This window comes from Nymphaea colorata, chromosome 2 (assembly GCF_008831285.2).
Source record: "Nymphaea colorata isolate Beijing-Zhang1983 chromosome 2, ASM883128v2, whole genome shotgun sequence".
Lineage (NCBI taxonomy): Eukaryota > Viridiplantae > Streptophyta > Magnoliopsida > Nymphaeales > Nymphaeaceae > Nymphaea > Nymphaea colorata.
Window position 1 is genome coordinate 31,267,095 of NC_045139.1, and position 11,911 is coordinate 31,279,005.

The window sequence follows — 11,911 nt, forward strand, 5'->3', positions numbered from 1 at the left end:
AAAACTTAGAATGGTTCTCACAGATGAGCCCCATGCCTTGTGGACCCAAGTTCCTTTTTGAAATAAGGTGATGGCCTTGAGTTTTTATGATGTCTGAGACTTTCGTCTCATTAGTACTTCTCCAACCAGTACTTTAAGTGGGCATGTGGAGACCAAGCATCCAAACTCCTCAGACTGCAATTGATGCTGATAACTTCTTCTAATCTTTTGGTTGCAAACTGTTTCTGACAGTTGTGACCCCATTGAAAATATCACCCTCTGATCTGTAGGGTCCATTGCCCAAATTTTCAATCTTGAACATGGTCAGCATAATGAGGTAAGTATAGAAGCACAGGCAGCTGACATTGCAATACTGCATCACAGCACCATTTTCAACCTTCTTCAGGCTCTAATGCAGCCTGACAAATTTAGTTATATGTAGCTAGGAAGAAGGTTTCTTTCAGCAAGATTAATGTACCAACAGTACTCAGCCTCTTGAGTCATCAAAAGCACAGAACAGCAGGGGAAAGCTGAGACCATATAATCTAAATTTGATAAGTAAATTGTTGGATGCAAGGCAGATTAATAAATCAAATATGACACAGCCAAAAAATGATAAGAACTGACTCTTTCACTGTCCCAGTTAAAAATTTGCACACATGATGATCATGAATGGTTATTGTCATGCCACTAATGGCTGTGCAACCAGCACCGGAATCATCGTCCATGCGTACGACCTGCTTTGAGAATTATTAGAATGGGCTAAATAGAGGCTGGTACATATAGAGAGAGAGGAGTAATGTAGAATAGGTAAATCACTGTTAAATGAACTATTGTTTTCAACTTCTCTGCAGGCTACAGTGTTTTTCAATATGGCTTCAAAAAAATTGTGCTGTTTAACAACCTTACTGGGCTTGGGTTGAAAAGTCGCAGCAAATAATTGGCCACATTAACTGCGACAGCAAGGAGACCAGATCTTAGAATTTTTACTTCAGTTTGAGAACATATGGTCCTCTTATGCCCTTTTTTCTTTGCTAAAGTACTCTTCCAATTCGTGATAGTTGTTGACAAGGTGAAAACAGCAAGTACTGTAGTATTGTAGTTTTTCCCTTCTGAAACCAGCAATTCTCTCACTTTCTGAAGATCTCTGTTTCTTCACCTACTTTTGCAAGTTGGGTCATTTCCAAACACACAAAAACCAATGTAGATTGTAGGTGATTGGATAACATTGGCGCCATGCATAGGAAGGAGAATCACAGCCCACAAAATGTGATGTAAGGTATCAGCATGGTATCTGTAGTCCTTGGTCTTAAGAAATATCAGATGATCAGAGATTTCTAATATCCACATTAGGCCAGAATTTGTTTATTTTATGTGAGAAATGCACAGAAAAATCCATTTTGGAGCCCAGGAAAAAGGGAATCTCATGTTTATGAGTTTTCCTGATATGAGCCTCACATTCGCTGTCCCCTGGCAACTAGTAAGTAGGGTTTCAATTTTACTATTTCCTTCACCAAGTTGAAGGTCGGTAAATAGAACGAAACGTCTGTCATATCTTCTTTGTAAAAGTACAAAATGCTTCAGTACAGAAGGATGATGTGAGAGCTGCCATTGGGACTGTTTTCCCGGGCTGTTTTCCTGCCCATAGATACATAGAAGGAAGAAAACACAGTGACATATGAAAATCAGGCTGCCCAAGACGTCTGGCAGTTTAAATCAGATTTCTAATTTGAACAGTGTTCACGAAATCCATGCAGGGGCATGAAGAAAAAAACTTGCAAAACGTTGGCCCTTCAATGAAAAATTTCTTTTCTTTTACTAATCGGCAGCATCTTCCAAGGCACCATCAATGAAAAGTAGGAGACTACAGAATAAACAAAACAGATATTTTAGAGAATAGAAAAAGAAAAGGAAAAAGTCCTTTGTGTTCAAAACCATTGTTCCACTTCAATAAATAAAAAAATTGCAGTCTGTTTCAATATAAAATTTCTTGCATGAGCAATGATCATTAATCACATACAAAGGTAAGGTGGTATTGAATCAGTACCTTTTTTTAAAGTTCCTGAGGTAGCCTGTAAAGTTAGGTCAGGCAGGTTCAGCCCATATAAACCAAGGGTGGTGGACCTCATCTTTAACCCTAGGCTGCTGGTTGAGGAGCCTTTGAAGAGAATGATCAGTGTGGGTCCTGCAGTCCTCAATGCCCTCACACACCATCTCCTGATTTGGAATTTTCAGGAGAAAAAGTGACCTTACCTAACTTCTTTCTTCAACAAACACCTGATCTGCTCTTCCCTTTCCAATTTTTCAAGCATCTCAGTTTCATCTTCTTGTAAAGAAAAGGCAGTCTCTCTCTCTCATATTAGCCATTTCTTGGCCTGACTCTAGTTAAGTTCTTTCCAGCTATGACCAACAATGATAGGTGCCGAAGCTCCACTCCTTTTATTTCTTTATCTTTTCCTTTCTGGTAGCTTATCCCTGAGAATCTTTATCTATCGGCTCTCTCTCTCCCTCCCTGTTCTCTGAACTTTGGGTTAAGTTTGTCTTAAACTTGGTGCAAACACGGTGGTGGTGGTTCAAAGTAGATCTTGCCATTTATATAAGTGCCAGCTTCCATTGAATCATGGAAAGTATAAATAGGTAAAAGTAGCAGGAAAATGAAAAAAATCTAAACTTGGGTAGGCGTCAAATCTCCAATGACCATAATAAATGACGATTAAAAGTTGATAGGATAGTTTATCTTTGTTTTTGGCTTCATCTAAATTAAAGTCATGATTGTGAAGGTGGAAAAACAAACTTATCTTCTTGCTGACAGTTCTTGTGTCACAATGGGGTTGTCCGGATCTCCTACTGGGGATCAATCCGCTCATAATAAGTTAATGTACATTATTACTAAGGCCACTTACGTGGTACTATCTTCAATGAGGATTCAAATGTACAACAAAGATTAAATGTCTTTAGTATATTCATAAGTGAAAAGTAACAAAGTTATATTGAGAATGCAACTTATAGAAGAGGTTTCAACCATAGTAACCAAAAACATGTTTTTTTTTTTCGAATAAAATGCATATCAGACACGATAAATAGGCCACCCTTTAAAACTTAAAAAAAAAATGCTGTTTTTTAAACAAAAAATTATGTATTTTCACGTTTTTTTCTTTTTTCATTTTTTTAATATTAAACTGCTTGTTTTTGTTTTGTAATTTTTATTGGTTGTTTATTTACTTGTTTTTATATGTCTGTGTTATCAGCTTGTCACTTATTTTATTTTTTTCTAAATTTTTAAGATTTTTAAATTTTTTAAAATGTTACTGCATTTTTTCAAACTCTTCGCATGATACCCTAAAAAAACCTTACTGTTTAAAGCATAAACTTATATAAATAAAAAGTGGGTTTTGTTCATTTTCGTTGATCAACTTGGCCTTATCAACTCACTACTGAAATCTCAAAAATAATTTACTTATCATAAAAGAAAATAATGCATTCAAACATTGTTTTCATGTTATAATTTAGAAAAAAAATCGAAATTATTTATTTATTTATCATAAAAAGGAAAATAATGCGTTCAGACATTGTTTTCATGTTATAATTTAGAAAAAAAATCGAAATTATTTATTTATTTATCATAAAAAAGAAAATAATGCGTTCAAACATTGTTTTTATGTTATAATTTGGAAAAAAAACATCAAAATTGTGAGTTAAACCAACCAGCATCATGAGTTGCTTTCTTCAAGTGTACCTCCCAAAGTTAAAACCTTTTGTCCTTCTTCCTGTATATGCGTCATAGGATTCTCTTCAGGTGTACCATATCTTCTGTGCCGGGTAATTATGAGGCCTCTCTCCAACTTCAGCTTCTCTATGTAAGTATAAAAACAAGAGAAAAAAACCAGTACATTGAAAATGGATGGTTGCACACAGGAAATAAATGAAAGGCATCAATATTATTTACATACAAAAACTGCATGTATTTACTCATTTCTAAAATAGTGTGATCTTAAAAAAAAAACAATTTATATTCAGGACCACTACCCATGTCCGTCTATTAAAAATTTTATTGAAAGGTTTAGAATTCCAACATGATAACTCAAAAATTACATAAATTGTCTGCACTCTCAAGTGCCCATCAGCTAGAAAATCTTGATTGTTCATGATTATGAAACTTGATCTAAAAGCATTTGAGTTCAAAGGGGAAAGTACTCGATACTCATTAGATGATTAGATCGCGAGAGGATGCTTTTAATGTGAGTCTGATTCGCAATAGGCACATCAAAAAAGGGACCCCAATGTCTTGAAAAATCCAGTGCTGTTAATAGTTAATCATCCTACTCGAATCTAAATCTTTGATTTTCCTACAATTTTCTAAATCTTTCTTTTTCTTATAATTTTTTGACTTCCTGATCTTTACACAAAAAAAGTCGTTTTGATTCGATCTGGTTTAAAAACTATGTCGATTTTGATTTTACGGCGCAGAGCGAGTGGAATTTGTGAAAATCCAATTCCATTCCAAATCAATGCTACCAATATTGGTTGGGAAAGCAACTAAGGTTTCCAACTAGATTCATTCAACTTGCAATGTACCTACCAAGCAGTGGCATATGTCCCTTGTTTCCAATTATTGGCTTATTTATATAATGATGCTCATTAGTATAACAACCCGACCCACTCTTGGGCTCGAACTCCTGGTTCAGCGGATCTCAACCCGCCCCTTAGCAGTTTCGGCTCCAGCCTAAAAAAAACTAAGAACCATGACAATCTTCTCATCAATGACACCATTTATAAACCCTTGAAGATTCTTCGTAATCTTGGATACGAGACTAAACTTTTTGGGTGTTACAATCCACCTCTCTTAAGGCACACGCATCCACGCGTGTAGGACCCTAAGTCCAAGTGTTGAAACTGCTCTGATACCACCATAATAATCTGATCCACTCCTGAGCTCGAGCTCCTGGTTCGGCGAATCCCAACCCACCTCCTAGTAGTTTCAGCAACAAGCTCAAAAAAGCTAGGAACGAGGACAATCTTCTCATCAATGACCTCCTTTAAAAACCCTTAAAAATTTTTATAATCTTTGATACCGAACTACACTTTTTGAGGTGTTACAATTAGTGCTTCTTTGGATATACACGGCCTTAATTGTGTCTTAATCATCCTTTTAAAGGAACATGATGTTTACATTATATGCCCTCAACGACGTCTTCTTTGGATATACACGGCCTTAATCGTGTCTTAAAGGAAGGAACATGATGTTTATATTATATGCCCTCAACAGCGTTTATCAAAATCATATTCGCTTTGAGGTTGATTTCTATGTATTGTCCATGACATGAAAAATTGTATTTCCGCCACATTTTCATCATTTACTATGGGTTTTTTTTTTCCTTGCCCAAAGCACTTGTGTTTATAGGGGAGGGATCTTCCACTTAGCCGACAAGGGTATTTTGGTAATTTCTTATTCATAACATGTAATCTGCCATGACATATAACTTGTTCTGCTTTGATTTTTGGAGCTGAGTTTTCTAAAAAGTCGCTTTTACATTCGTAACACAGGAATGACTTTCTATTTTAATAAATAAATGCATTTTGGTCATTTTCAACCTTCTTTGACATGATCTTGGGTCTCATTTACAAGAAAAAAAAAACAACAAAAGAAAGGGGCAAGGCATCAAATACAATTTTTTTTTTTATTGTAAACTGCTCATTTTATAATTTGGTAGGGAGTAGACAAGGGTTGTTAGTAGTTGGTTACTGTTTTGAATTCTCGTCGCACCAAAAACAAACCTTATATCGGATCATACCAAGTGATCGTCGCACCAAAAACAAACCTTATATGGGATCATACCAAGTGAAAGGTGGAGTAAAAGATTTGGCGTGTTTTGATAAAATTTAAAAAGTTTTTCTCTTATAAGTCACAACAACTGATTATGTTTTGTGAGTCAGTGTTACTATAAAAAAAAAATTAAAGAGCTAAAATCAATTTATCTGTTGGTTTATTTAACTGTGGCCGTTCATGTTTTTTTCCCTTTTGCTGCGGTCCGCCTTTTTACTTTGACACTTGATTTTCACCGCGGTCCCTTGTCTCCTTGTTGGCGCCATCTCCGCCATTCTCTGCGCGGTTTCTTGGCCTATAAATTTGCACGTCCTCAGGTGACAGGTGCTTCTTAGGTCAAGAATCGTCTCTCTCCCGCGCCTTCTCTCATTCTCTCCTCCTCCCTTTCTTCAGACTTCTTCTGGAAGCTTTCCTGCCGGCGCTTCCTGTAATCTGGGCTGTGATCCTTCATTTTTCACCGGAAACCGCCTCTCGCTTTTCACCCGGCGAAAATTTGGAGTTCGGCAGACGGCGCTTGGTTCGAGGTGATCTGGCCCATCTGGGTAGCTAGTTTTTCTGGTTCTTTTGTGGAACTTTTAGCCGGTGGTGACCAGCATTTTGGATCTTCGTTCTCGTTCTGGAGCATTCTTTAGAAATTTGATCGTTCAGAGGGTCCCTTTTTGGTTCTTTTCCTGTTGTTTTAGTAAGCTAAGAAGACGGTGAAAATTTTCCGGTTGTTTTGCTCAAAGGTGGTTTCTTCTGTGAGTTACTGCTTTCGCCCTCTGATACGGTGCTGCTTAGGTCAAGATCTAGTTCGGTTTGTTGCATGGACAGAGTTGCCTTCCTTTTCAAGCAAAGAAACCGGAAGCCTCAATTTCTTTCCTGCAAGTATATTTTCTTGACCGTGCTTTACTGTGCAAGACGAAGATTTTAGCCTACTACATTTTGCATGCGTTCGTGCTCTCACTTTGGTTCCTTCTCAAACCAGCAATGGCTACATTTCCACTTTTTTGCCCTCATAAATGTTTTTCTTCAGCTGTAGAGATTATTTTATGCCCTTGAATTGTTTAGGTCGACGATATGAGCATCTGCTGCTCCAAGCTTCTCTACTATCAAGTCTCTTGGATTTATGTACTCTCCTTTGTCATATTTTTGAAGTTATCCTTGTGCGAATATTTTCATGGTTTCGACTGTTATTTGAATTTTTCTGTTTGTCCTTCCTTTCGATTTTTATGTCCTTTCTCTAAAATGGTCGTGCATGGACAGCCTCTCTGATGTGCTGCATTGTGCTATAATGTCTGCAGGAGCTTTGCAGGAATCACCTGCCGATGTCGGTGATTCCAAGAATGAGGTCATGCTGAGGTTTAGCTCCAGCCTTCCCTTCTCAGGCTGAACAAGAACCTTCTCCTCACGCTTCTCTGTTTGTTCAGCATCTCACCCTCCCTCACTTTCTGAGTCTAATTCTGGAAAAAGGAAAAGCTATGAAACTCTGTAGGCTGTAACGGCCAATTGCGCATCGATCCTGTCAATAACTTACTCTGTTAATGTAGCGGGTAAACTTTCGGTCTCCCATCTTCTACTAGTGCCATTTCGCCTGCTTTCTGTCTTCGTTTGCTTCTCTCGTTTCTTTTGATTCAATTTGATGCCATGAAATTAGTAGGTAACAAACAGTATTGGTTGTTACAACAAACGAGTCCCCCACCTTACCTCTGGTTCACATTTCTACATCCCGTCTCCTCACTCGTCCTAACTGGGGAAAGATCAACAGTACATGTATAGCTGTTCTCTGTGCGTTAACTCCATGATGGTACCAACGACCTCTGAGTCCCATCAAAAACACTCTGTGGCGGAACTGTCCGTCGATTGGCGCATTAACAGTCATTCTTTCGAGTTAGTCTCCAGAAATTCTCTATAATAACAGACTGTGACCATGGCGGGGCTACAAAAACGGGAATTCAGAGGAGAAAATATTGACGGGAGACAGAGGCCCCTGATGCTTAAAGATTTCTTGAATAATACGAATTCGCTGCACGTCTCAAAGAAAAGAAGACGCCACCGTCGAAGTTCCAGTGAATCCCCTACCACCATGGGATCCCCTCTGGAAATGGAATCAGAAAGGAATAAAAGGATCCTCCAAGGCAGCGGTATCGTCTCTAAGCAAGCTACGACGACCCCTTCTGCCTTACGAAAGGCTTCGGAGGTCTTAGTCAAGATTCTTCCCTGCTCAATCTGCACTCCATCTCAACACGCACATGGTACCACCATTCTCCGGGGGCAAAGTATGGCTCCCATGAGGGAATGTCATTCCCTGAAGGGAAGCTTCTCGCGAAGACTTTCTGCGGTCATGAGAAGCCTCTCTCATCGTAGCCACCACAACAAAAGGGAAGCTGAAATTCAGGTTAGAGTTCGAGATATCATGCGGTGGACATCGTCCGGGGACGAAGAAATAATGCACAATGAGTACTGTAACTCTAAAGCCCTGTCTCAGAACGAAGCGCATTTACAGATCCCTGATAGAACCTTGGATTCTTTCTCATCTTCACGTACAAGTAGTTGTACGTGGTCGGAATGCGGGCAAGAGAGCGACGGTGCATCAAATTTGCATTCTTCCAGCGACAGTTCAGTGTGCTCTGGTGGGGCTGATGGGTTGAAGGACGAGATGCATTTACTGAATTACCACAGTAAGAAAGAAGACAGAGTTGCTACGGAGGAGGGTTTTAAGTTGGAATGCTTCGAGCGACCAAAAGCCGACATCCCAATTGAATCACTTGGGTTTAACCCTGCGGTTGGGATGCCGATGTCGGGAGGAGGATTGGATTCCCTCGACAGAGCAGATACCCACTGCTGTGACGGGCAGGAGGTGCGTTGAGTTACTGCTTTGAGTGTCTCTCTCTCTCCCATTTCTTATGTTTTTGCTATCTCAGATCTGTGACCCAACGCTCGCACCCATTCACGTTATTGGCTTGAGTCTTTTTACGATCCTTCTGGTGCTCTGCACCACCACCTCCGTTTTACCTCTTGGCTTTGTATGACCATCTTGACCCCTCTGTTATTTCCTCTGTGCGTTGTCACCTGTTGGTCACGGGATTTCCCTTGTTCTTTTAATTTTTATGTTCCTCCTTTACATCCTATTACTACAATTTTTGAGCTGATGTAATGCTTCTGTCAGCCATAAGCCATAATGCAATGCAGCTGTTGGCATGTTGTGTATTATAGCAGCGAGCGAAGACAAATTAATCTGAACCTCATTTGTCAAAACTACCATTGTTTTAATAGCCGCTGTGATATGGTACAATTATACTGCCGGCACCATTCATGCAGGGTGGCAGCTCTGGTGGTAACGAGACCTGCGCAGACTTTGACGGAGTAAGCTGCAGCCGTCGAGTTGGCTTCTGACTTGTTACAGTTTGTTTTTTAATACAAGATTTAGCGCGTTATATATATCATGTTTCTCCTGTTAAGCATTTCAGATTCTGATGAAGCCCATCTTGTTAGGCCAGACACGGTGAAAGATTGCAATCGCCTCCAGGTCGATGTTTTGAAATAAACTTACCTTGGACATGAAGAAAACAGAACGGCTCTGTCGGGAGAGTGGCTAATAATTCAGAATCGGCCGTCCCATCCAGTTTTTCTGTTAAATTCTTCATGTTAGCTTCTATGTTGGGAAAAATGTGCTACTGTCATGAGCTGCATCAAAGTGCTTCCAAAAAAAAGAAACTCACCGCTCTCAGATTAAACTTCAACGATGCACGTATACTGGAGTATGAAAAGTAGTGAATAATAGGTTTATGCATGCATACTGCATAGTAATCATGGCTTTTGCTTTTCCCTTACCCTCCGGTCTTTCCTGAATTAGCATTCTCAAGCCCTGAGAACATAACGCTTGCCCAAATTTGTCCGCAGGAAATGTTCCTGACACATGGTCCTCCCCATCAAACAATCTCATATACCAGTTCATCTCAACCAATGTTTAGTAGAGACTCAAACTCCAGATTTTTTTCCGATCAATAAAAATGATTCTTTGTTGGGATAGTGATCTCACTCACATGTCTGCCACTTTACCTAGAATTTTGGTGAATTGATGGGAAGTGATATGAGGAATTATGGGCTGAATAGGTCAATGTTTGTGTACGCTTCCTCTTGAAGGTATGAGCTAAGTTTGGAAACTTCTTATACCAGAGGGCCATTGTTTATCTATTAAGGTTGCTGTCTGTTACCTTTTCTTCTGAGAGCCGGAAGAATGTTAAACAGAATATCTTTTGGGTTCTTAGGTTTCAATTTTGTTATATTTCTGTAGTCTTTTCCTTTCTTTAGTGAATCCTTCAAAAAATCCCAACGCTGCTTACAACTATAGAATAACTTGTAATGTTGATTTCCAATTCGCTCTTTGCTTCCCAAATATAATGCATTGAGAATTTGAGATTGATTACCCGTTGTCATTATTTGAACAAGCAGGCTGATGTCCAACAGCACAAGCGTGCGGGTCATGGATGCAATGAATGTGATGTCGAAAGGTTTCACGAGAAGGAACAATTTAGCCCACTTTCCGTTTTGGACTTCCCTTTTGAAGATGAAGCCACGGCAACTTTTGTGGAGAGCATTCCAAACATACGAAGTATGTGTGAAGTTTCGATCTCCTATTTTTCTCTTTTAAGTTTCGTTAGTTTAAGAGAATAATGAGAGTCAAATTCATTCTTAGTCACATCATATTAACTATTGAACCAAGTGCCAGGCCTCCTTGTTTCTCTCGCTTTTTTATTTTCTCGTCAAATAATATTAGAACATTTGTCTAGGAAAAGAAACCAGAAACAAAGGGGCCTGTTTATGCAAGACGTTACCTAGTCCAACTTAATGTGGATGGACTGGGTATTTGGTCGAACAAGGCAAATGCAGTTGACATCACAAGAACAGTATTCTGGAGCAACTGACTAATATTTTGATTTTTTTAAAGAAAATTTCCATTCCTTGAGCACAAAGCCTAACCGTGTGAAAGACAAGATTTGGATCTATCAGTTAGCTGTGACTTCAGATTTATGTTAAGAACCTCAGCATGGTTCTTGGTATAAAGGCTATAGACTTCCCAACTGTGCTGAAGGCCTAGAACTCATGCTGTTGTTTCTGGTTTTCTTGGTAAAATCTTGGGATTCGTGCAACATAGTCTGTAACGAACCAACCATAAATTACTTCTCGTGTCCCATATTTTTTGGTCGGTAGATCCTGTCCGTTCGTCAATTTAGCTGCCACTTGTTTCCTGTATTTGTTTGCATAAATCAGTCCTGATTTTGTGATACCAATTTTTGTACATCAGTTTTGACGAATGGTAATGTTGCTTGAATCAGGGATCAAACAGCAGCTACTACAGAATTGCCAGAATGAAACTGTTGCCGAACTTGATCCTGTTGACCTCAATAAATGCTTTGAGTCATTCATATTTGAGTTTCCAGTTGAAGATTCTGAGGATTTTGCAGAGCATTATGACGGTAATAGTGGAGATTACCTGGATAGTGTAGTAGAGATAGAGGATGTAGAGGAATGCATAATGGAGGTACTGAATCAGTACATGAATGCAACACAAAAGAGACGGTGGGGATCCTTTGGATCACTGGTTATTGATGTCTTTAAAGAAGAATCAAGCTTTGGAAGTCAACTGAATGCAGATCAGTTAGTGAAAGCTGTTACTGGACGAATAAAAGAATGGCTTGTCAAGGGCAATGAAATGGATGAAAACAGGGAAGTTCCTCTGAAGGAAATGGATATCAACCAATACTGGAAGGGTTTTGGGATTGATGATGAGATGGCCGCAGAAATGGAGGTTGCTGTTTTCCGCTTTTTGGTTGATGAGCTGTTGTTTGACATCATGGATTCCAAAGCATTCGCTTCTGGAAGAATCTGAACAATCAGATGTTTCATCCAGAGTTTCACTGCCTTGACTACATCTCTGATTACATGCTATAATGTTCATGTGCGGCACTTTTACATCCCTTCCTCAAGAAATGCTCTGCTTTCTTAGAGCAGCATATATGTTCATGTTGCAGTCTCATTCCCAAGAGTTGTATATAGTTGGGGACCTCATTTATGAGGTACAATTTTCCCCTTCCATCGTTAATAAATTTACACTCTCTTCCAGTA

The 11,911-nt window shown here is 39.1% G+C and overlaps 1 protein-coding gene across 3 annotated transcripts; it reads left to right on the forward strand.

Moving 5' to 3' along the window:
• Positions 1-6,142: 6,142 nt before the first annotated feature.
• On the forward strand, positions 6,143-11,911 carry LOC116246745 (uncharacterized). Of its 3 annotated transcripts, none has more exons than XM_031618597.2 (5): positions 6,143-6,327; positions 7,087-8,642; positions 9,104-9,148; positions 10,238-10,397; positions 11,122-11,911. In XM_031618597.2, the coding sequence occupies exons 2-5, from the start codon at positions 7,713-7,715 to the stop codon at positions 11,673-11,675; spliced, it is 1,689 nt and encodes a 562-aa protein (XP_031474457.1). In that variant the 5' UTR covers positions 6,143-6,327; positions 7,087-7,712; the 3' UTR covers positions 11,676-11,911. The 3 variants fall into 3 exon arrangements, with proteins under 3 accessions (XP_031474457.1, XP_031474459.1, XP_031474458.1); XM_031618598.2 differs by lacking the exon at positions 6,143-6,327 and adding an exon at positions 6,343-6,670; XM_031618599.2 differs by lacking the exon at positions 9,104-9,148.